We start from the raw sequence: 27,181 nt of genomic DNA, 5'->3' as shown, positions 1-27,181 counted from the left end.
TTAAGCCAAACAATTTCTCCTAACAGAAGCATTTGTTCTTCCTTGTGAGCAATGCCAGAAACTGGCACTGATAATTGAAATAACAGAGTACAGATCTAGGGAATAACAGATCTAGGAATCCCTGTGTCTCTCTAATTTGTGATACATACACCAAGACAACTTAGGAATAAAATCAAGGTTTCAAACTTAAAGATACATCCAATCCACTTTGGGCACTAACTATGTAGTTTTCTGGACCTCGTATCCTAAGACATATGGATTTAGTAAATGTAAGATAAAACCCAAGAATTAACAGCAAGATGTTTTTTAAAAATAATTTTCCATATATTTCTTATTGTGCAAAGCATTTCTTACCATGAAATTTAATACCTCTAAGTGGAAGTAAATATGTTTGATGGTAAAAACTTACATTAAGATTCTAGAGTTACTCGATATGAGCCTGAGATGAGTTGATGATATAAAATTGACACAAGATTCCTGATAGAATTGGGTGTTTCTCTTACACTTCGTTCTCAATCAATATCTCTGAAGGTATGCAGATTTTCCTGGGTGTTCTTCTCACTGACTCTGAATCTACATTTCTGTGACTCACAATATACAAGTCTGACTGCTTCGATGTGCAGTTCCAGAGGTTAGTCATCAACATTTCATAGTAGCTAGTAGATTATATCATGGGATTCTGATGATGTTTGCAGATGCTGGAGCTGAAAAACCCTCCCCAAAACCAGAAACATGTTTTAAAAACCTGTTCCCGGGTTTCTTGTTGTAAATCTGTCATAATTGCCAAAAAATATGCACTTCTCATTGACTGCGTCTGAGACTCATTCTTGAAACCCCCAATAGTAGAACATTTTTTAAAAAATCACTGCTTGAGATCAAGTGATGAGGAAGTCGATACAACAAATACTGATTATTTTTCAAGAAGTTGCAATGAAGTAGAATTTACATGGATGTGACTGTAAGAAATCAAGTCTAAAAAATGCTATAAGAATTAAGGTGGCAGAATTTCTGAAAAATGGGGCTTTAATTCAACTTACTTTAAAACATTAATTGGGCAAATATGGGTTCCCAGGCAATTCTAGGAAGGCAGAAGGCAGACATGATCCCCAGTTTTAAAGAGCTTTTTCTGAAGAAGTATATGCATGATATCAAGAGTACAATTCACACCATCATAAACACCAGTTCCTATGTTCCACATCGAAGTTCCTATGGCCTCGCTCTTTTGCTTCTAATACATGTGCCTTTGATGTTAGTAAGATCTCTGGAGAGCTATACCGTACCTTTCTTCAGATTTAATCACCTAGCAGATCTACTCCTCACTTCCCAGGACATACTCCATAGTCAGTCTCTTTGGGTAGTCTTGATAATATTCACCTTCACGTTATTCACAAACTTACCAGTAATCATATATTTCATCAAGTCATCAAATTTGTCTACTTCTTCTTAGTTTTTACCATCCTCCTTTTAGATCTCTTAACAAAGGTTAAGACACATACTTTCTTTGAAACTTCTTTTTGTTTTCAACCACTTATTAATTTAAAATATTTATTGACAATTATCATGTGCCTAGGTTCCAGAAATACAATTTTGATGAAAAAAAAAAAAAAAAAACCAGCACAGCTCCTATTCTCATGAACATAACAGTATAGTGGTGAGGACAGAGAGACACAATCACACGAAAATGCATAAGCTTTTAACTATAACTGTAAAGGAAATGTACAAAGCCCTGACTTTTGTTACCCTTTACTCTAAAAGCCATTAAAAGAGATTGATATGTTTAGGTTTGCTCTTGGAAATACATTTTTCCAGCAATAGTGTAGTAAACAGGCTAGAAGTTAGCCAGGATGTAATGCAGATCTGTTAGGAATTTACAACAGCCATCCAGGTGGGGCACCATAATTGTTTTGGCCAAGATGGTGGTAGAGGCAAGATAGAGAGAAGAAATGAATTTGAGAGATATTTTAGATATAAAATCAAAAGAACTTGCTGATAGATTGGAAATGGAAGGCTAAGAAGAAAAATGTCTTAATATCTCTCAAGCTTCTCTCTTGCACAGCTAGATAGAAGGTGATTTTATTGCCTGTCCGAATGAAGGAATCCTGCAAACTGCTGTAGCCACTGTGGAAAACACTATGGAGGTTCCATAGAGCTACCCTATGATGCAGGAATTGTACTACTGGGTATTTACCCCCAAAATACAAAAACATTAATTCAAAAGGACATATGCACCCTTATATTTATTGCAGCATTATTTACAATAGCCACGTTATGGAGGCAACCCAAGTGTCCATTGATAGATGAATGGATAAAGAGGTGGGATATGTATGTACATATACATCTATGCATATAAGGAAATGTTATTCAGCCAAAAAAGAATGAAGGTTTTCCATTTGCAACAACATGGATGGATCTAGAGAGTATAATGCTAAGTGAAATAAGACAGTCAGAGAAAGACAAATGCTATATGATTTCATTCATATGTGGAATTTAAGAAACAAAACAAATGAACAAAGGGGAAAAAAGAGACAAATCCAAAATTAGACTCTTAACTATGGAAAACAGAGAGTTACCAGAGGAGAGGTAGTAGGGGGAGGGGTACAACAGATGGAGGGGATTAAGAGTACACTTTAGCACTGAGTAATATATGGAATTATTGAATCACTATATTGTACACCTGAAATTAATATAACTGTATGTTAACAACTGGAATTAAAACAAACCAAAACAAAAACAAAGGAAGGAACTCTTTCTGAGAGGGAAAACATGTGTTCTCCACACTTTGATCTGTATTTGACTTTTCCAAAAGGAAATGACATTTTGGATGTGTCAAATAGGCATTTGGATATATAGGTCTAGAGTTGAGTAATAAAGGCTTGGACTGAATAAATCCACCTCTAGATTGTTACTGCATGAAACCAATCTAGGGGAACAGGATACAAGACCAAACTTCATGAAACTATGCATCAAATGGATGGTCGGGAAAAAATACGACTGCAAACAAACACAAGAGCTAGAGTCAGGGAGTTGGAAGATCAATCAGGAAACTATTTGTGCTCTATTTCTTTTTTCATTTCAGGACTTTTCTGGACACTAGTCACCTTCAAATTTTTGCTATGATTTAAATTACATTGGATTGAACTGATTTGACCACATCTTCCATCACCCCAACAATTAATTAATTAATATTTAATTTTATTTTAAATTCAATTAATATACTGTATTATTGATTTCAGAGATAGAGGTCAGTGATTCATCAGTCTTATATAACACCCTGTGCTCATTACCTCATGTGCCCTCCTTAATGTCCATCACCAGCTATCCCATTCTCCCACACCCCCACCCCTCCAGCAACCCTCAATTTGTTTCCTATGATTAAGAGTCTCATGGTTTGTCTCCTTCTCTGATTTTGTCTTGCTTTATTTTTTCCTCTCTTCCCCTACGATCTTCTTTTGTGTTTCTTAAATTCCACGTAGGAGTGAGATCACATCTTTAAAACACCTTTTCCACCTCTTTTGCTAACTCTTCTTCCCCTTTTCTGAGCAAACATAAACGCGTTAAGTTTTCTCTTTACGCTCTTTCTCTTAATGCTCTAAGTGATTCTACCACTTTTACAGTTTCATTGTCATTTGAAACTGACAACTTTCATGTATATATCTCTAATCCTTGTCTCTCCATCTGTCTTCAAATGGACACTTAAGATTATCTTTTCTATTTTTAAAAGGTCAATTGCAAAGCTTCAAATATTTTCACCTTTTATTATTAAATAAAGTCCTGCTGACAATAAAATACGGATATGGATCAGAAGAATATAAAGCATAAGAGCTTTGTATTCAAAGCAAAAGAGCATACATTTTCTTTTCCAATAAACAGGTTTTTGTGAACAATCTCAGAAAATTTCCATGCAGATATAAAAGTGCATATACACAACGTGTATTTTTGTAGTGTTCTACATCTTGGTTTTTATTTATTTTTATTTTTTTATTTTTTACATCTTGGTTTTAAAAATTACTGTAACAGACCTCTTTTCATATCAGTATATTTAGATTTGTCTCATTTTTTAAAAAAATTCAAATTATAATGTACCCTAATCCACAAAGCAAATTATGCTCTGAGACATTTGAATCATTACCCATTTTTCACTATTATAATAATGCAATAAGCATCCTTGTATATATATTTTTTAATCAGTGTATCTGGGGCTAAATTCTAAGAAGAGAAATTGTTCCATCAAAGCGTATACATAAATTTTTTGTCAGTTATTGTCAAATTACCTTCCTAAAACATTCTACCAACTTGCACTTCCACTTTCGGTCAAGAAGATGATTTCCTATTTTTCTACTTCCTCCCCAGCAATGGGTATTTTAGAAAATGTTTTGTTATCAAATGTTTATCTGATTGGTGAAACATCCTTATTTTGTTGTTGTTTTTGTTCTGTATATGTCCAATTCTGACTAAGGTTGAATATCTTTTTTTTTCTGCCTATTAATATTTTATGTTCTTTTAAGTGAAAGGCCTTATTTAATCCTCTGCCTATTTTTCTTTTGGGCTGACAACTTTTTCTTATAGAGGTGCAAAAGCTCATTATATATTATGGGAACTGGACTTTTTACATATGTAAAAATTTTTTTTTACTAGCTTACTACTTTTTTTTTTTCTCAAGCTATTATTCGCTATATACATGTTTTAATTTTTATGTTACTAAATTTTATGTTACTAAAATTTATCAGTTCTTCACTTTTATGGTTCTGGATTTAGACAGACATTCCCCATTTCAAGGTATTTAAATTTTTACTTAGTTCTTTTCTTCTATGAATGGCTTCCTCTCAATTTAAATCTTTTCTCCATCTAAAATTTTTTCTGGTATAAGGAGTAGGTTAGTTTTGTTCTAAGTAGTTAACTCCCTCGACACTATCTTTTGAATTATGTACATTTTTCTCAGTGATTTGAAAAGACACCAGTATTTCAGACTAGAGATCTTTTCTTTATCCATACATAAAATCTATTTCTGGAATCATAAATCTATTTCATTGATCTTTTTATTCATTTTCTGATTCTAGATTATGTTAATCATTGCAGAATTATGGTTAATACCTTTGCCAGGTTTGACTTCACTCATTATTGTGCTTTTCAAAGCACAATTTTAATTTCTATTCTTGATTTTCTTCATCCCACATGAATATGGAATCATTTTGTCATATTCTACAAAAAAATTATTTTGACGGTCTCATTATCATATGGTATCTTTCTGTAGGAAAAAAAAGGATGTCGTTTGATTGATTCATGTCTTCCCTATGTTCTGTAGGAAATCCTTAAAATTTTTATCATAGGGGAAGGTAGGGAAAACTGAATGGGAAGAAATCAGAGACATCAGAGAAATCATGAGAGACTCAACTTCAGGAAACAAACAGCGTCGTGGAAAGGGAGGTGGAGGGGGGATGTGATAAGTGGGTGATGGACATTAAGGAGGGCACGTGTTATTATGAGCACTGGGTGTTACACACAACTAATGAATCACTGAACACTATGTTAAAAACTAATGATGTGATATGTTGGTGAATTGAATTTAAATAAAAAAAAGTTTTATCATGCAGGTTCTATACATTTCTGCTCTGCTTCATAATGAGATAATTTATGTGTATACTTACTACTATAAACTATTATATTTCTTCCATTATAATCCCTAACTGATATTTATTTAGATTACTGAATTTTGTTTATTAATTAGGTGCTCAGTCAACTAAAATTTTCAAGTTGTTTGCAATAATTTTTTAACTCATTTTCTGGGAACTCTCATACAGAAAATTGTGTGATCTGTGAATAATCATAATTTTTTGATATTTTTATTTGACTATTCATTACAGAAAATATTAAGTAATTTAACAGTGAGATCTCTTTCCAGAATTTAATAAAAATGTGTTTATCATTTTGACACTGAGTAGAATGGTAGATTTTTGTATGATATACAATTTTTATCAAGTTAGGGACTGTTCTATTTCTTAATCTTCAAAATTCCTTCATTTAAAAGTATATGATGAATTAAATTAAGCTTTTTAGAGCATCTATGGAAGTTATTTTTCTTTTTTCTCTTTTTTCTCGATTTTATTTATTTGAGAGACAGAGCGATAACAAGAGAGAGAGAGAGAGAGCAGGGAGCAGGGAGAGGGAGAAGCAGGCTCCCAATGAGGAGGGAGCCCAATTTGGGCTTGATCCCAGGATTCCAGGATCATGACCTGAGCTGAAGGCAGATGCTTAATTAAATGACCCACCTAGATGGTCCTGGAAGTTATTTTATTAATTTGAGTTATTACAGTGGTTAGACACTGCAATAGGTTTTTCTAATTTTGAACTACCTTACATTCCTAGAGAGCCTTTCAACTAGTCATAATGATTTTAATGTGCTCCCCAAATCCATACGTCAATACACCATTTCAAATTACAGCAATTATATTAATGAATTAGATTGTTTTCTTTGGTTTTGTTATTGTTGTTGATTTTTGTTTTTGTTGTCTTTGTCTAATTTATTTTCCGAATCATATTTTTATAATCTGTCAATGACTAAGATTATAAATGAAAATCTCTTAGCTCTATTCCCCCTGCATTTGTTCCCTTGGAATAATCATGAAAAGTATTTTCTGTGATATTTAATTATTATTTTTTTAAAATCTTGCTTCAATTAAACTATATTTTACTGACAGTTTATAATGCTATTCCTACTTTTTATTTTGTATAGACTAGTGGTAAAAATCTTTAGAAAAATTGACATTAAAAACATGATATTTTCTAGGGTTAAAATGCCCCAAATCAAAAATTTTCAATTGTCCCATCAAAAGCTCCTAATGGCTAATCATCATTGCCATTGAGTGGCCTAGGGTTCAGAACAAAGAATCAAGCATTATATGTCTAGTTTTAATGTCTCCTTTAATCTAGAACAACTTCCCATTTTATTTTCTATATCATAACTGATATTTTTACAGGATCCAGGCCATTTTATTACAGAAAAATCCCAAATTGATATTATTCTTACTGTTTTCTCATTTTATGATTCAAGTTAAGCATTCTGGGCAAGAATATCATAGGGTGACATTGTATAGTTTTTGTAGCATCATGCAAGAAGGAATACCCTGTCAGTTTGTCCCAACGCTTAGTCTCATCAGCTGGTGAGATGATGTGATATTTTGAGATCATGTAAAAGCCTGATTTCCCAGCAAATTTTCATTCACTAGTATTAACACCCATTGATCATCTTTACCTGAATCAGTTACTATTTTGCTGGGCGCACTATTACAAATTATCTAATTCTACTTTTTCACCTATATTTATTAGCTGGCAGTCTCTCCTAAAGAAGAGCTTACTTTTCACCTCACTGCCCTTTTGAGAAATGCTAGGGGATCATGTATTCTTTTTTATTCAATGTATCATAGCTCATTTGCACCATTATTCTTTTTGATAATTTTTGCATCAAAAATTCAAATTATGAAGCAGAAGTCCATCTTATTAGTAGATATATACCGTCATGATATCATAAGTGTTATGATATATGCAACTTACTTCCAAATTATTCAAAATATTTGAATACACAAATTATACAAAATGCTCCCCAAAAGGTATGCATGAATGAAGAGAGAGCTAATGTGGAAAAGCGTTGGCAAATTGTAAATCTGAAAGAAGATTTGAATTTTTTTCAAGCAGAGAAGGAATCAAAGTACAAACAGATAAAATGTTAAAAACTGCTTAGTTCTTACACAAAAACCCCAGATTCCTTTCTCTTCTGTTGCATCTAATATGATAAAGAAGGAAGTCTTTCTCCAGTTCCAAGCACCTTATTCCTCTGCCCTCCATCCAATATGCCAGCTGTACTGTTTATTTTACTTTTGTCACACTTCTATCTCTTTTTCCCTTTCCCACTGAAACCACACTATTTCAGGTTCATCACTTAAACTATTATGGTGACCTCCAAATTCATCTTTCTCCCTCTGTTGTCTTTTCTCTTCCATTCCAAATGTTCCAGGACATCGTTTCTCAGCCTTTTGGCTAAGATCAAGTGCAGCAAATGTTCCAGGACAAATTCCCACAGTACAATGTTGACTAGGTCCACATCGTGCTCAAAACCCACAGTGGTTTTTTGTTTGCCATAGAATATCATCCACATTCCTCAGAGAGGCATTTAAAGTCCTCCACATTCTGTTAACACATCAGCTCTGCTCCCTCTCACAAATGGTACAGACAGTCCAATTTGACTCCTTTTTGCCCTGAAAAAATTGTATTCCTTTCTGCCTTCTTTCTCATCTACATCTCCATTTGTTGAGAATGTAGCCAACCTAAAAATTTCAAATTCTACCTCTTCCATGAAGAGTTCCCTAACTACCTTATTGTGGGAATTCTTTCCCTTTTGCAGGGCTCATAAAACACTATAGGTCTTTGATGAAGTCCCAAAAGTTTATTTTTGCTTTTGTTTCCTTTTCCTTTGGGGACATATCTTGAAAGAAGTTGCTGTGGCTGATATCGAAGAGATTACTGCCTATGCTCTCCTCTAGGATTCTGATGGATTCCTGTCTCACGTTGAGGTCTTTTATCCATTTTGAGTTTATCTTTGTGTACAGTGTAAGAGAATGGTCGAGTTTCATTCTTCTACATATAGCTGTCCAGTTTTCCCAGCACCATTTATTGAAGAGACTGTCTTTTTTCCACTGTATATTTTTTCCTGTTTTGTTGAAGATTAATTGACCATAGAGTTGAGGGTCCATATCTGGGCTCTCTGCTCTGTTCCACTGATCTATGTGTCTGTTTTTATGCCAGTACCATGCTGTCTTGGTGATCACAGCTTTGTAATAAAGCTTGAAATCAGGTAACGTGATGCCCCCCAGCTTTATTTTTGTTTTTCAACATTTCCTTAGTGATTCGGGGTCTCTTCTGATTCCTTCATCAAAATCAAAAGCTTCTGCACAGCAAAGGAAACAGTCAAAAAAACAAAGAGGCAACCCACGGAATGGGAGAAGATATTTGCAAATGACAGTACAGACAAAAGGTTGATATCCAGGATCTATAATGAACTCCTCAAACAGGCAAACATATCAAAAAATGGGCAGAAGATATGAACAGACACTTCTCCAATCAAGACATACAAATGGCTATCAGACACATGAAAATATGTTCATCATCATTAGCCCTCAGGGAGATTCAAATTAAAACCACATTGAGATATCACCTTACACCAGTTAGAATGGCCAAAATTAACAAGACAGGAAACAACATGTGTTGGAGAGGATGTGGAGAAAGGGGAACCCTCTTACACTGTTGGGAATGCAAGTTGGTGCAGCCTCTTTGGAGAACAGTGTGGAGATTCCTCAAGAAATTAAAAATAGAGCTTCCCTATGACCCTGCAATTGCACTCCTGGGTATTTACCCTAAGGATACAGATGTCGTGAAAAGAAGGGCCATCTGTATCCCAATGTTTATAGCAGCAATGGCCACGGTCGCCAAACTATGGAAAGAACCAAGATGCCCTTCAATGGACGAATGGATAAGGAAGATGTGGTCCATATACACTATGGAGTATTATGCCTCCATCAGAAAGGATGAATACCTAACTTTTGTAGCAACATGGACGGGACTGGAAGAGATTATGCTGAGTGAAATAAGTCAAGCAGAGAGAGTCAATTATCATATGGTTTCACTTATTTGTGGAGCATAACAAATATCATGGAGGACAAGGGGTGTTAGAGAGGAGAAGGGAGTTGGGGTAAATTGGAAGGGGAGGTGAATTACGAGAGACTATGGACTCTGAAAAACAATCTGAGGGGTTTGAAGTGGTGGGGGTGTGGGAGGTTGGGGTCCCAGGTGGTGGGTATTATAGAGGGCATGGATTGCATGGAGCACTGGGTGTGGTGCAAAAATAATGAATACTGTTTTTCTGAAAATAAATAAATTGAAAAAATTAAAAAAAAACACTATAGGTCTTTCCTACAGCACATACTTAATGTGTCTTATCATAGAGACAAGCCTCATCATTCCCTTTGAGATCCAGTCAAGGTCATAGCCTTCTTGAAGACAAAAACTTCTATTACCTACTTTTATCTCTCCTGACAACTAGTACAGTCCCTAGTAATCTCAAGAAATATTGGTGGAATTGAATTTTTAAAACTACAGTCACTAATAGTTTCTGAAAATGACAACTTTTTAGCTGCTCATAGACTACACATACACCCCTAAATGGAAAATATTCCAAACAAATATCAATCAGTATATTATTCTGAAACCTATTAGTATCATCATCATCAAAAGCAGGGTCTTCAAAAATGAAAGCGATGGTGTAAAACGGAAAATCTTAAGAATGTGGAGGGTGACTGCATTTTGTTTTCACTAGAGACACTAAATAACCTGGAGATGTAAATTTGTTGCTGAAGGGTTCCAATATGAAGACACTTTGATCTGGGAGGAAATATGAAGTTACTGTGGTTTTTGAAAAGAAGTGTGACATAAGGAGATCAATGTTCCAAAAACATTATTCCAGAAAATGAATCCAAGATGGATTGAAAGGGCAAGTGCTGAAGTACAGTTAGAAGCATGCCACGACAATGCTGGGTGGAGAGGACCTACAGCAGCAGAAATGAAGACATAAAGGCAACGTTGAGGCAAAAGAAGATGTAAGTTTGAAAGCATACGTGAATTGGTTTAGGTAAACTACAAAGAAAAGAAGTAAAAAAAATCCAGCATTTTAGAATTCAATTTTATTATGTCATACAGCTGTAGTCTTTAACAGTATAAAATTTCTCCAATATCACCTCCAACAAAATAGGGCTAAGGGCTCCCAACACACCCCATGCTTGTTTTTATTTAGCATATTAGGGGAATATCTGTTCTTTCCCATTCCAGCTAGTTTGGAGCCATTTGAATGCAAAGACCAAGGTATATTCATCTTTATAATCCCAGTCCCTAGTATAGTATATAGTCAAGAAATAGTAGGGGAAAAAAAAGTCATAAAACTACCCTGTTGGTAATTTACTATAAGTAAAAGGAAGGACTGAATTTGCACATAAAATCCAAAAAACACCGGGGTAGTAGCTAATAGACATAGGTATATGAGTAAGAAAGTATTTCAGAAGGGAGAAGTAATTTTTCTATTACACTATATTTGCAGCTACAGAGTAACCTCTGTAAACATAAAGTTCAAAATTATTTTGAACATTCCACAATGCCTACTACCACAACGCAAATGCAATGGATTCTCCATCAGAATTATTTTAAAATTTTTTAAAGGAATCAACAATAATAGCTTAGTTTCTTTGACAGCTCCTATTTTATCATAAAATATTTAAGTGTCAAGATAGAGCCTCAGGCTCATAAAATAATTGGAGACTTTTCTCTCGTCACAAATATTCTTTTTATATAGAGAAAAATACATTAAGATGTGATGCTATCAAATTCTTATTCTAGAATTGACTAGAGAAAAATAAAATTAAGGTTTACCTTAAAATTGGTTTAAAAGAAAGGCAGAAGAGTTGGACCATAGATTATTCTAGTCAATTAAGCAGTCTTTCTGGAAATATAAAACTAAAAATATATTTTGATTATAAAGATGCACCTTTTCCTCAGTGATTAATTGCTTTAATTTTAGTGGTTACTTTAAGTCATAATAATTTCTGTTCATATACTTCCAATCAATTTTTTGGATTCTCCTAAGGTCAACTAATTTCCTAATGAATCATATTTTGTATTATAAATTACAATCTGCTCACTAGTGCAGGGGTCAGCAAACTTCTGTAAAGAGCCAGATAAGTAGCTATTTGAGGTTTTGCAAGCCACTTTGTCATAACTCTTCAGTTCTGCTGTCATAGAGGAAAAGTAGCCATGGACAATACATACGCAAATGGGCATGGTCATTTTTCAATAAAATAACAAAAAAGGCAGTGGGCCAAATTTGGCCCATGACTATAATCTGCCAACCCCTACTTTAGACCATTATTTTAAATTTTATTATGAAAATTCTTGAATACACAGGAAAATAAAGAGAAGACCATATACTCTCATTTAGATTTGGCCATTAACATTTTACCGTATTTCCTTTATGTATGTTACTGCTAAATTACCATAATGAACATTTCTGTCAGCAGTTTTGCCTTGCATGATTTAGCATGTATCTTCAAAAACAAAGACAAACTGCTACATAACCTAATAAAATTTACAATAATTCCCCAAAAGTCTATATTTAAATTTCACCAAATATCTCCAAAATCATCTCCATAGCTCTTTTGTTCAAATCAGGAATAATCCAATTAAGGATTAGACATTATATTTGGTTGCTAGATATTAAAAGAAAAGGATCCTTTTTTTTTTAAAAAGATTTTATTTATTTATTTGACAGACAGAGATCACAAGTAGGCAGAGAGGCAGGCAGAGAGAGAGAGAGAGAGAGAGAGGGAAGCAGGCTTCCTGCGGAGCAGAGAGCCCGATGTGGGGCTCGATCCCAGGACCCTGAGATCATGACCCGAGCCAAAGGCAGCAGCCCAGGCGCCCCAAGAAAAGGAACCTTTAATCTAAAAAAATAGCCTCCAACCCACAGAATTTCTTGTGACTCCCTGAAAGTGAACAAGTTCTAGAATCAATACATCTCATTGGAACATTAATATAGAGACAAATACAAAAATTTTTGTTTATATTATCCTCAACATATTTACCTCAATTTTTCTATTTTTAAGATTTATTTTCATCTTTCACCTATTTTTAAAAATAACTTATAGAGGGGCACCTGGGTGGCTTAGTGGGTTAAAGCCTCTGCCTTTGGCTCTGGTCATGAGCCCAGGGTCCTGGGATGGAGCCCCGCATTGGGCTCTCTGCTCATCAGGGAGCCTGCTTCCCCTCCCCCCTTCTCTCTCTGCCTGCCTCTCTGCCTACTTGTGATCTCTGTCTGTCAAATAAATAAATAAAATCTTTAAAAAAAATAACTTGTAGAGCTGATTAGGGTAATTTGATACAGATATGAAAGTAGAATTTCACATGTGACATAAAAGCTTATTACACTGGGTTTTTCTGAAATACATGAATTCATGCTATGTATATGAAGTGGTAGAATGATCAGGTACTTTAATTGGGCTGAAGAAATTCTAAATCGGGGGGTACCTTGGTGGCTCAGTTGGTTAAGCATCAGCCTTCAGCTCAGGTAATGATATCAGGGTCCTGGGATGGAGCTCCCTACTTGGACTCCCTACTCATGGGGAGTCTGCTTCTCCCTCTGCCTGCCACCCCCCACCCCGCTCCCTCTCTCTCACTCTCTCTCTCAAATAAATGAATAAAGTCTTTTTTAAAAATTTCAATCACTAGAATCCATCACCTTTACTGAAAGATGCTGATTATTTTGTTTTGTAAGGTGTTACAGTACCCCACGCTGAGAACAATTACAGAAATGGAGGCACTGGAAATGGAATTCTGGAGTTTGCAAACACCTTATGAGAGAGGAAAATCCCTTCCCAGGAAACTTTTGATCCCGTGAGAAAATCTTTTGCTTATTAGGGAAATTCCAAGCAGAAAAATCATGCCAAATTTCATAAAATGTCTATGAAATGAGAACTGTTGGTATGTACGCAGAGATCCAAACATCAACCAGTGTTCAGATAGAAACAGTGTCTAGGGAGACCAGAAGCCGACCATGCCTCACAGTTCTCTGACAACGTGATACGAAATTACAGGTAAGATGGCTGGAAGAAACAACTGAGAAAATTGAGAAAATAAATGAGAAAATAATTGAGAAAATATTCCATCAATAGGCAAATGAGAGGGGTTTGCATTGCCTGTGTTTTAAAGTATCTTAACTCACCAGTATTGGGAAATAGGATCAGGAAGGAGTCAGGGAGAAGGAGATGGCCAACTCATGTAACAAGAGCACATAAAGAAAAGGGAAACTCTGAAAGACAGAGGAATACAGTTGAGAAAAGGAATCAAGTAGGTGTAATTCAAGGGAGCCGAGTGTATAAGAACAAAAGGAGTGAAGGCTTAAAACAAGATAGAAGACAATGAGCAATCCTGCTCTCACTTCTTTGCACTGTGCGATATGCTAGCCACTGGCCACGCTTGGTTGTTTGAACTTAAAATAAAATTAAATGAAACTAAAAATTCTGCTCCTCAGTCATATTAAGCCACATGTCAAATGCTCCATAGCCATAGGTGGTTAGTGGCCACCATACTGGATAGCACAGACAGAGAACATTTCCACGTTTCAAAAACTTCTATTGGACAACAATGCTCTAAGGAGATTGACAGTAGGAAAGAAAAGGCAGGGAAAGCAGGGAAGGAGAAGGAATGATGATTTGTACACTCCCTTTCCCACTTGTGTTCACAATCACTAGTCCTCATGTGACAGTTAAGAGAGCCACGGCTTTCCTATATTAAGGTTCTGCCACACCTCCTCTCCAGAGATCTGCTGGAGAGGTGGCTGCCTGACTAATGCTTGAGGCGGTTGGGACTTTTGGAGCAGGGCATTGAGTTAGGAGTGGATCCAGGGTTGGGATTGGGGAAGGACCATTCAATGGATGAAGAGGGCCGGTGCGCAAGCTAGCACCGTGGTGAGAACTCAAGGTGGATAAAACATTCACTTGCCACTGGAAAGCTGCAGGAGTAGAGTCTTTCCTCTCCAGTGCTCAGTGAGGCCTCAGTCATTCCCAGTCATACAATCCTACACTAATAAATTACTCAGACTATGTCATAGGTCGATATTCATATTCTATCTTACTCCACTAAGAGGAATTTGACCTAAGCACATCCTTTTAGGCCATTAATTCATATCAACCAATTCTTATCATAAGCATTCTTATTCACTGAAACTACATATGGGCATCATAGCTCCTTCTCTCTAAGCTCCAGGAGGAAGGGAATGAAATTTCCAACTACTGTTGAGTAACCTTCTTTGCCACACACCTGTCGTGAGATGACAGCATTTCATAGAGCCTCTGACTCTCCGAGACATCTTCCCTTTCTGGGATGTGATTAGCATCTTTCTGACCACAATCCACATCTTACCAGATGGCTCTCTTGTTCCGTTTCAAGACTTCCCGCCACTCACAATATTTATACTCGATGTAGCCAGGTGAAGAGAGGATTACCCACAAACACTTTCAATGCTGCCTTGTGAGAGTCACTCTTTTCATAAATCTCAGGGCTGCGCTCAGTCTCCCATTTGCTTGTGTGTGGGCAGCCATTTCTCCAGTGCATTGCCCATGTTCTAATTGGCTGATTATCCAGATTCTTGGCTCTGTGCTTGGGACTCGTCATTGACTTTTCACCCACCTCACCTGCAGAGCAGCTTTCTGTGTTCCCATTAGCATTTCAGACGCTGATCTTCATTCGTACAATGATCAACAAGATTTTAATTGGTGGCTCTGATTTTTTACTTTTAATCTGGCTTGGAGATACTTTAAATTTTGTTTTGCTACATTTGAAAAGGGCAGAATCTTAAAAAGAGAAAAATAACTGGGGAGAGAAGATACTCAGAGAAAAAGCAGAGGCTTCCCTGGACTCAAGCTGTCCACTTAAAGGAACTGTGACTTATGCAGGGGACCTTATCATTGTAAGTAGCATAGTTTTGCTTGCTTGAATGAATACTTAAAAAAAAAAAAATCCTCACTCTTCACATGAGCAAGATTTTCTGTTTCTTTGATGACAGCTTAGAAAACGACTGAATATTTTATAACATCCACTTAAGTGCAAAGTTTATGATTTTTGATTTTGACCTGAGTGTCTGGCTAAGAGTATGAACCAGATAATCCTCTTTGAATATTATCAGCGTCCAGACGATATTTGCTTTTTTAAGAGAGAAGAAGCTTAACAACTTGTAAATAGAGCACAGGTGGCAAAGCCCCTCTCAACTGTACGACTGACTCTCCACACGTCAGATCATTTTAAACGCCTGACATTGAACACCTTCATTAAAGGACTGAATCTTCCAACCCCACAGAGAGCTGCCTTTCAGCTGGAAGAAGGGTGTGTCCCTGAGCTTTTACCTGGGAGCAATGATGATCTTGTCAAGCATTTCAGGGAGACCAGCCCAAGTTTTTAGGGTGGGGATCTAGACTGGTTATACGTAGCTTCAGTTCTTCTCCCAGAGAAGGCAGAAACACCTCAAAGCCTGCATGTAGGAACATCTACTGAGAAATTATTTTAATCAGACACCACCTGAGCAGGGGAAAGAAAAAGAACAGAGAAGAACAAACAAAACTCCCTCGGTCTTGGATGTAAGGAACCCAGCTGCAATGGACTGGCACTCTATCAGAGCCGCGGTGCTGTTAATTTTTCTGGTAAGTGTATTCTGTTCAAAACCCTCCTAATCACGCTCATTGTGAATAAGGGAGAACTTTTTAGAAAGTGTTAGTGTTATTTCTAACCTAAACCCATTAAAAGTTTATGTTAATGACAAGGTGATTTTATGAACTAGATTTTTAAATAGGGTTTCTCTCTTTAATTGAAGACTCGAGCATATTAATGCATCAGAGTTAACTCATCATATCACATCTCTGACATTGAAGTCAGTGCTAAGTCATGCTGGGAAAACACCGAATTTGGGAAAGTCTTATCACCATTCACTAGCGTTTGGTCGTTCAAATTCTTTTTTGCAGATGGGCTCTTAAACTAGTATCACGGGTGGTCCTGATCTTGACCCTAAACATTTTTCCATTCTTTGGGGTTCTCTGCTGGCAGATTCACTATAATTTTAAAACCCCAAAATAGGATACATATACATTTAAACCAGAGCAACGTGCAACTGACCCCAAGAGCCAAACAATCTCATCGGTTCCATATGTGGTTGGAATCCATACCACTAATATCAAAAGCCCACACAGCTACACTATGATTGTATTTAAAACAACATTTTTTTAATCTCAAAAAACATGACAGTATGGAAGATTTATAAATGATATAATAAGTGAAGGAATAGCTATAATTAAGGAGTAAGTATAATTATTATGATACAGGTTCTTACTACTGGAAAGTCAGTAATGACTGTGATAGAAAAATTGTATATTTGATGTTTAGACAAATGTAATGCGATGCTTTATCACTGTCTCCCTTACACGTTATTAATTTTCTCTTTTTAGAGATAAGTAAGATAACACTAAGGTGCTGCATCAAATTTCACAGAGGTTGGAGATTTTAAAATCATAGTCTTTCTCACAGTCAGGTTAATGTAATCTCAAGAGGCAAGTGCCGAGTAAATCACTCTCCAATTTGGCAGGATTTAGTGCTGCGGTTCGTATTTGTTTTTACTTGCTTAATTTTTGAACCGGATTGTTGGGTTTCTATAATTAACAAGTTAGACCTTTGAGTCAATGTATGCTGGTTAGTTTTAATTCAGTTTATTAACTCAAAGAGGTTATACCAGTGGATTTGTTACAAATAAACATCAATAAACTGGTAGTTTTAGTTCCAAGCTGCCTTCAAAGACCAGCCCTAGATCATGGACTTTTTAATGGATCTTTAGGACCAGTTAATATTATAATTTGGGATGTGGCAGGGATTAACAAGCACTATACACTATGTTATTTAAATATAGGAACATCTGTATATTGCAAGGTAATCAAATACTTTCAGTTTTAATTTCATATAAATCCGATTAAAGCCTATTATAGCTTTGGTTGATTAGAGTTTATTGAGGTACTTATGTGCTTTAATTAAAAGTATAAAATAACTTATTTCTTTATTTTATGATTATTTATAATTAATTACATATGATGAAATTTCTTTAAATAATCACTGTCTAGTCATTCTTCATAAAATATATTGTTTTATCAAAATCATGTATTCTCAATGACCTTTCTTCTTTGTAGAGAGGTTTCGGTTTTTGTACTTTATTGTCTAAGTTTGGATAGTTTTGGTTTTTTGTTTGTGGATCCTTTATTTGTTGCCGTATTTTACTTTGGAATCAATTACAAGTTTTTCACTTGTCTGGTGAAAATTATTTCTCAAAGAACTTACTCTGTAGTGAATTAAAATGTTTCTTTTTCATATTATGGTAACTTTCTTTATAAAACATTTTACTTTCTAAGGTCTGAAAAATCATCATTTATTTTTAGTACAGATTTTACTAGATGATTTGGATAAATGTCCTTTGGGGTTATACAATCTATTTTTGTTTTAGAATATATTTTTTTCTGGAGTGCCTGGGTGGCTCAGTTGGTTAAGCATCTGCCCTTGGCTTGGGTCCATCTCAGGGTCCTAGGATTGAGTCCTGCAATGGGCTCCCAGGTCAATGAGGAGTCTATTTCTTTCTCATTCATGGTCATCCTCTCTCTATCGCTGTCAAATAAATAAATAAAATCTTAAAAAAATATATTTTTCCCTGAAAATTAGCTACAACTATAGCAAGCTCCTTCCACTTAGCTTTCTGCTAACCTCACTAGGAATGTTTGCTCTGACAAAAAAAAAAAAAAAATCTATGTAAAGTCTTTCTTCTTCTCTGCTCAGAGAAGAAGTATGCACCTTAGGGAGCATACTTGGACAACTAAAAGACCTTTAAGACATTTAAACTGGTAATATCTTTAATGCAAATCCATTTAAGAGCTGAGCAGACAACTATTCACATGTACGTTGTGGAGTCTCCTTAATGTACCTGAGAGTTTCAGGTCATGTTCAGAGCAGTGAGTTAGATCAGGGAGAATAAAGATGGAGAATCCACTCTTAAAACAAACAAGATGGCCACAAAACTATTCCATGATTTAGATCAGCCTCCTAGAGAGACAAGAGCTTATACCCGTTATAACACTGTAAGCCAAAGAAATGTTACTGACTCATTTATTTTTCTTTCTTTTTCTCTCCATGAAATTCCGTGTATTGGGGAGGAGGGATTGGGAATGTATTCTAGACCAGAGAACAATGTCACCCAGGTACCATACACAGGAAATCTCTGTGAATGGTTATGACAATGAAATAATATCTGGCCAGGCCACTGTAGGAAAGCAAACAGAAGTGGTAGCATTGTTATAGTTCTAATGATTTCTGAAAATTACTTGCAACTTTGTCAGATTCAATTAGTCAATGCAAGTCAATACAGACTCAAGGTATCTTTTTCTATAAAGGCTAACTTCTGCTGCTTATCCTCAGAGAACAAGCAAACTTGTCTTTACTGATTTCCAAGAATAATTCAGTTTGTAGAGTTTATCACACCAGCTTAGCTTCTGCTCCTCTCACGGTTAATATTTCCTTTCAAAAGAAAACCTCTACCACCTGATAAACTAGCTCCACAATCTGACTTAGCTGAAATAATTTAGGATAGAAGCAGGAGTTTTCAAAGTATTTCTCAGGATTCAGGCTAAAATACACAGGAAAAAAAAAAAAACTTCATTACATAGTTCATCAACTTACTTGAACCAGACTTCTTAAATTCCCATAATTGTGTTCATTGATGCTTAAAGCAAGAGAAGGGCTAAAAACTAGTACAGACCAAACAGAAGACAAGCAAAGGAGAGGATTCTCTATGCTTTCTTGTACGTATATTATAGGGATATATATTATAGGTAATAGTACATCACGAAACTATTTCATAGAAAATGGAAATATTTCTGTTCACCTGTTCCAGCAAAATTAACAATTTGTATTTAAGGAAAATCATTTCCATTTCTATGTGTTCTTAAAAGCTTTATTATTTCACTGAAGATTTAAGATCAGCATCTTCTTGCACCTTTGTGAAAACAGGGACTAGAAATTTACCATCATTTTACTGGTTTGAATTAGAGGAAAAGATTTTGTGATGCCTGACTTAGGTAATAGAAAAACCTAAACCACTGAGAAATGCTGTTCCCCGAGGAACAAGATTCACCTATTTGACAAAGATTATGGATGTAGAAAAGAAAACACTCCTGTCTATACCCAGAGCACTTAATTTCAGGTAACTCTCCACTATACCTTCTTTAAGGACATTGGTGCCGAGTATCCCCAGGTCCTAACAGGTATTGCCTAACAAATAAGCAGAAAGCATGCTCGGCATTGCAGTTACTTATTATGCTTCTGTCAACGAGGGAACGCCCTACAGAGTGCTGGGACACGCCACTCTTGCTGGTTATGCTTGCCACGCAAATTCCTTTAAAGACTTAGGCAGGTCGAAGTAGTTTAAATGCCATTGGCTGATGATCTATATTCTCTATTGGTCTAGGAGAATAGGGTGCAGCCTTTTACACTTGTCTAATGAAAAACCACATCTCCACAAATTAATGGCTGCCAGTTGCTCATAAAACTACTTGAACTGTAAGTTATTTGAGGGCAGATTCTGTATCTGATTCACTTTTGTATTCTTCGTAGTGCCTTGCACCAGGGCAAGATTGCTCAATAGATGTTTAATCACACAAAGTAGGGACATCAGAAGGCAATTTGGAGAGAGTTTATATTTCTCTTCCCCTACACGTTCCAAAAAAGCCATCAAAGTATTTAACATAGAAATAATCAGGTTGAATTTCCTTAACACTTATTTTTATGGTGTTTTATTACATTTACTTTACATGCCATCTAAGGTGTACCACAGTATTTTTTACGGGTTAAGCCTTTTAATCCAGCCTTGATTCCACATAATATACATTCAGTACATATTTTTGTCAAATAAATAAATAAGCCAATGAGCAAGAAAGAAAAATTAACCTAACGAAGTATTGTCAACTCCAATTTTATCATAATACAAAGACAAAAGAGAAGGTTTTTGAAAAGAAGCAAATTGTTATATTTTGACTCTGTCTCAAGTTCTTTCTTGTGATGTAAAATACATTATTCAAATACATCAGCATTTGATGCTTAACAACCAGAAAGTGGCTATGGAAAACCACTTCCCAATTCTATATACAAGAGGAAAAACCTCTTGTTGAAATTATTTATTACTTTCAAGACCATTTTATTATTTTCAAAGAGATGTAAACCTCAGTATCAAAGGGGAAAAAAGCCTAAAAATTAGTAGAATTAGAGAATCATTGAAAATAGCATACAAATTTGTCCTGTGGCTTTTTAAGTCTTTATGTGGATTGACTCTTCAAATAGAAATGAAGAAAGGACTCACTGAGGATGCACTTCAAGGATTATATCCACTACTTTTTAAGAATTTTTGAATTAGAAAGAGCTTTCATCTTATAAACTGCTGAGGAAACAGAGGCACAGAAAGACACACCCAGTAGGCAAGAGAGATGAGATACTCAGCCTAATAATGCCTGTATTCATTTGTAAGTGAATCTCCATCACAAGCCTCCATAGTACATATTTCCAACTCATCTAGGAATCCAAACTGCTTCCCTGATTGATAGAAAATAACCTTATCCTTACTCTACAGACAGGGTCTAGATCAATTGGATGATGTCCTTCAACTACCTCTCATAGTCTATTGATTTAAATCTCCATCCTTCCTCTCTTCCTTACCCTCTGTCTTCAGGGTCTTTTCTTTCTACCTATCCCCTCCTGCTTTCTCTATTATACTTCCACCAAGTACTTTCTTTTTGAACCTCTTTTTCCAACAAAATCTCCTACTTCCTTCTTTCTTCACTTCAAAAATCCATGTCTACCTCTCCCAGAATATTTCCTGGATGCCAGATCTCATTCTATCATTCCATCTTTGTTTCCTTTTATAATCGATTTTCTTGGAAAGGTGGTCATCTTTATGTCTTTTCCCCTCCATTTTGTTCCCCAATCCCTTTTGGTCAGGAAGGACTTGTTCCATGGAACTGAAAGAATTCTGAAGGTCACAGGAAACCTTGAGATTCACTCTACTCAAGTATTTTATGTCATCTGACACTTGTTCACATTTCATGTCTCTTTCAGTTCTCCCTTCCTTTGACATCTGTGATATTGCATTATCTTGTCTTCCCATTTCTTTGGCCACTTCTTTTCTCTTTTTCTTTATTGCTTGTTTCTGTCATTGTTCCCTAGTCTATCCATGTAGCTATTGCCCTAGTTTCACGCTCAGCCACATGGCTGCTTCTTTATTGTAGTCCCTACTTTAGGGTCTTCAAATTCTCCCATGATTTAAACTGTTTTATCTGAGGTGTCCCTCAAATATGTGTATGAGGACTGACCTATTGTTCATCGTGTTGAGACATATTTCAAATTGCTAAGCACCTTCACCTCACCATTTCTGTAGCATCTCAAAGTCACTGTTTTCTAACCTGCTAAATTCTGCTTTTGCCTTGCTCCTCATCTCTTAGTTTGAAACTGCCATCACTTAAGATCCTTCCTTCTCCTGACTCCCATGTCCTACATGTTCGCAAGTCTCATTCGTTTCAATTGTGTACAATCTCTCCCTTGATCTTCCCGGTCTGTTACCCCTGCCACTGCTTCTGTTCTTCTCTGGTCTGTTTTGATGTGGAACACTCCACTACTCCTGGCCTATGATCCTGCCTCTTTCCACCACCTGTGGTGAGAGTGATCTTTTAGACCCACAATTTTATCATGCCTTTTTCATGATCAAGTAACTTTGATACTTTCCTACTGCACACAGGGATTTGGTATTAGAATTAGAAAGGTAACTGTATATAATTTGGTTTACCCCTATCATTTTACAAATGAGAAAACTAAGACTTGAGAACTTAGGAAGTACATTAAAAGCTTTCTGACTCTATCAAATACCCATTCTATCTCATTATTTTGCCTTTGAAAGTCCGAGAGTGACTTTGTTTATTCTAGACTCTGAACAAACGACAATAAGGCTATGCCAACACAACATAATTTTAAGCAGACTTGGCAGTTTTTAAATTACTAATTCAATCGGGAGCCTGACACTATGGTGAAACTGACTTGGTCTTCTGCCTAAATGGCCTCTCATGGGAAAAAGAATGACCCAGCTTCATAAAGTTGGAAGGTTTATTAGTCATCTGGCATAGTTCTCCAAAACAAACAGTACGCTCTGACACTTCAGTGTGGAAAGGAAGTGCAAGACAGATAAGAGATGCCTACACAACTCTGTAGCTATGAAGAAATGGCTTTCAAATAGACAAAGAAGGTATCCCCAGATTCCCATTCCACACCCACAAATGAGAGAGAGGATAAACTGCTCATGAGTTCACAGGCAGCACGAAGAAACATCATCTTAATTCTGCACCCAAGAGGGACTCAACAACAACATTTTCAGTGACCATTTGACCAAACCATTTGCACCATTTACTTCTTTTCCCCCTGAAATCACTAATATTGTTGTTGTTGTTATACATGAACATTCTTAATTGTAAGGCTAATATGAGATGAGATTAAAATCAAAATGTTTTGAATTCCCAAAGGTGTAATGTCAATTCTCTGTAGTATATTTTATTTAGTAATTTAGTTGGAATAGGCTATCTTTCATTTTATTGTAAAACCCATACCATAAACCCAAATTTAGGCTAAATTGTATTGGGTAATATTTAGCCATAATTTAGTATTCCAAACTCAATATCCTCATTTGTAAAATGGAAATAATGAAATTATAGTATTGACCACATGTATTTGTGAAGACTGAATGCATGGATTTCTCTAAACACATTGTCTAGTAATTAGTCATTATTCAGTGAATATTAACAGTGATAATAATAATCAACATTAAGTGGATATCATGAGTATATAATCCCTATAAAAATATCTTTATGCTACTCTTATTAATCAAAAAATTCATATTTTCCTGAATTATCAATTATAACAATTTTTGAAAAATATGTACTTGAAAACCAAAATTTTATTTTTAATCTAATGGTGAGATTGAAACTACAAAAAGTAACTCACTATATTTTGAAATTACTGTTACTAGTATTCTTAAAATACAAGATATAATTTCTTTGATCAGTGATACAGATGCAGTCTAATTGTGATAATTTTCATAAGGGGAATTCTGAAAAAAATTCAAAAAGAAATTGAAAATTTAGGGAGAAATAAAAACTAAGGATTTACACCATCTTTAATGACTCTAAGTGCAAGTTAAAACTTAATAAGTGCAAATTAACCTTCACATCTAGACCTAATTTTTTAGATCAGTCTTTTACTCTGTCTTAAGTATACTGACATATTAACCTTAATATATAGATGTCTGTCTTTTTAGAAATAGAGAAAAGTTATTTAAATTATCCTGGTCTTCCACTACAAATCATATGTAAAGATTGAGGCCAAGTTGAAACAAGGCAAAGCTCTGCTTGAGTAGCTCATTTGTTGAGCAGAGAAATTGTTAGAAGAGACTAATAGAAGTTGCTTACCCACTAATTTGTCCCTACATGCCTACAATGTCTTCTCCTTGCTATGGAACTATAGAAGGATATATATATGTAGATAGATAGATAGATAGATATAGATATATATGGCATAAAACATGAAGCAAGAACTCATTTTTACAGAGGAAATTACTTGCTTTTATTTTAGAACTTTCATTCTCATATATTTTTTTTAACATTTTATTTATTTGACGGGGGAGGACACAAGCAGGGGGAGTGGGAGAGGGAGAAGCAGGCTCCCAGACAGAGAGGAAGCCCCATGTGGGCTTGATCCCAGGACTGTGGGATTGTTACCTGAGCCAAAGGCAGATGTTTAATGATGGAGCCACCCAAGTGCCCCTATTCTCCTATTTCAAAGTAAATCTATCATCTTGAGATTTTCAAAAGTACTAGAAAACCTCCCATTTAAAATTAGAATATGAAGGAGCAGATATTCTGAAACTTTTCAGATACACGTTTTTTCCTATTTCCATCTATGGCTAGTCAGATCCTGAAACTAGAGTCAAAAGTTTAAGTATCATAACTTACTGTTGAATATCACTGAATAGTAGCAAATTATCTCTAGCTCCATAGGCATAAGATTTCCTAAGAAAGCCTAAATTTTCCCTCCTCACTCCCCCTAGGTTAAGTGTCCTAGTTCATATCATAACAAGTATCTTCATAGGTGAAAAATGAAAAAGAGGTTAAAAAATAAAAGTAATTAAAAAGAAGGGCATAACTGAAAAGTAAAGACAAAAGGAAAGGAATCCACAGCATCATCATTAGACTTAAGAGAGAAGCCACGTCCATCTGCTATCTGGACTGATAAAATAATTCTAATGACTCACAAGATTTATTTGATTTTTTTTAAATGATTGGATAACATGAATTATAAAGCACTTAATAAAATTAACTGTTGTGATCATTTTGTTTTTTATAGGTGGTGGTGGAAGTTAACAGTGAATTTCGAATCCAGGTAATACACAGCAAATCTATCTTTTCCAAATTAAAAATGAGGAAAAATGGTTTGGGGGTAACAACACATTTTCCAAAGAAAATTTAGCCTTATAAGTAAAAAAAAATAATGTTATGCTAAAATTAATAGATTATCAAATCACCAATTTTCCCAATTAAACATCTTCTCTTTCCGATATTACAATTATCCTCTCCTCCAAACCCTTCAGTGACATGTGCATTATGAATAAAAGTTAATAGATACCACTACTTTATCATGCCCATTTAAGGTAAGAGATTACAACACCAAAAATGGCACCATCAAGTGGCATTCAATCAGGAGGCAAAAACGTGAATGGATCAAGTTTGCTGCAGCCTGTCGTGAAGGTGAAGACAATTCGAAGAGGAACCCAATTGCCAAAGTAAGTATCAACATCAAAGCATAAAATCAAAAATAAGAATGGATGGCATTAAAGATCGAAAAAAACTGTCTCTTAAATATTTTATGAATACAACTCACTGGGAAGTTCTGACACAAAACAGAAGTATAATCACTCATATTATGAAAAATGAAGCTATTGAAAGGATAGATTAAGAAACTTGGGCACTGGGGTAAACAGTTAAACACTGATGCAACTCATTGGTAAAATAACTACACATGATCATAATTAACCCAAATTCTAGGTAGAAAAATATAGTGATTTAAATAATGAATTTAACAGCCAGCTCACTCAGAGAGACTATTTTAATCTGTATTCTTTATGCCTTGATCCATTAGAATTGAATTCCTACTTCTGGCTTTTATTTTTTATTTAATTTTTTTTAAATTTAATTTTAAATTTAATTTTTTCTAATTTAATTTTTTTCAGTGATCCAAGATTAATTTTTTTTAAAACAAGAATTCACAATGTACCCTGTTTCCTACTCTCTTTTCCATCCATTTCCCTTTGTCTTTCTTTGTACAAACACACACACACAAATACATCCCCACACACAGATTATGTATACAAATATATACACACATTCAGACAGATACACAGAGACAACTGAGTTAGATTTGCTTCGAGTCCCTATACATTTCATTTTGAAGAAAGAATCCCAGCTTCTATAAATCACTTATTTGGGGCAAATTCCTTACTTTTCTGATAATACATCCTCCCTATTTTCAGAATTAAGGGCTTCAACACAAAATCAGAGGACTCTGTAGTCAGTCACCAACATAAATCTACTTAAAATTTTCTTCTAAAACTTTACATTTTTAAAAAATCTTTGGGTCAGGGATCAAAATTACATAATGACAACACTGGTAAACTCCTTAAGAGTTTAGGTGAAGAGTTCCCTACCCTAACGCCAGTGCTAGCACTAGAGCAGGAAAATAATACGATCAATTGTAAATGTTGAATGAATGAATAAATGAATGAATGAATGATGACTGCATTGTCTTGGATTTATTAAAGTGATTTTTTTTCTTATTTGGTAGAAATAGAAATTGAATTTCTTTTGTTAACTTGCTAGTTATGGAATATGCTAGAGTTGTAACTAGAGAAATAACTATTTCCAGCATTTCCCAAAAGATAACAGGTACTCACATTCGACAGTTCTTGAGAAAGGTAGTTGTTGTTAATCAAACCTAGCACTTTTTATTTGCTCTCTGTAATACTTTTATCTGCGCCCTCTCTGCAGATTCACTCAGATTGTGCTGCAAACCAGCAAGTTACATACCGCATCTCCGGAGTAGGAATTGATCAGCCACCTTATGGAATCTTCGTCATTAATCAAAAAACTGGTGAAATTAATATTACATCCATAGTTGATCGAGAGGTCACCCCGTTTTTCATTGTAAGTGGGCTCCACATCTTTATATGTGTTCAGGCTTCCATTATTTTGGGAGTATCTTAAACTCAGATCATATTTGATTTGACTTCAGAAATCCCAATATTATTTTTGGTTGTCTCAATTCACGAGCATCTCATGAACCAACACAAACAAAGAAATTAGGAGAAATGCCCTGCTGAATGTCTCAGCAAAAATGTGAGACTCTGGTCTGTCCCTAGTGGCAAGCTAGAATA

The 27,181-nt window shown here is 35.3% G+C and overlaps 2 protein-coding genes across 2 annotated transcripts in view; one reads left to right on the top strand and one right to left on the bottom strand.

Annotated features, from left to right (window-relative positions):
• Window positions 1-27,181, bottom strand: part of DSC1 (desmocollin 1) — a 333,497-nt gene that overhangs the window by 152,928 nt on the left and 153,388 nt on the right. The gene's annotated exons all lie outside the window — the stretch shown is intronic.
• The window catches only part of DSG1 (desmoglein 1), a 30,704-nt gene continuing 19,742 nt past the window's right edge, over window positions 16,220-27,181 (top strand). The window contains exons 1-4 of the mRNA XM_082699480.1: window positions 16,220-16,283; window positions 25,099-25,134; window positions 25,403-25,534; window positions 26,796-26,951. Of these exons, the coding sequence (XP_082555606.1) occupies window positions 16,239-16,283; window positions 25,099-25,134; window positions 25,403-25,534; window positions 26,796-26,951 (369 nt within the window). The 5' untranslated portion in view covers window positions 16,220-16,238. The remainder of the gene's footprint in view (window positions 16,284-25,098; window positions 25,135-25,402; window positions 25,535-26,795; window positions 26,952-27,181) is intronic.

Source organism: Mustela nivalis (genome assembly GCF_964662115.1).
Source record: "Mustela nivalis genome assembly, chromosome: 14".
Taxonomy (NCBI): Eukaryota; Metazoa; Chordata; class Mammalia; order Carnivora; family Mustelidae; genus Mustela; species Mustela nivalis.
The sequence above is the reverse complement of the archived record's forward strand: the minus strand, read 5'-3'. Positions and strand labels throughout refer to the sequence as shown.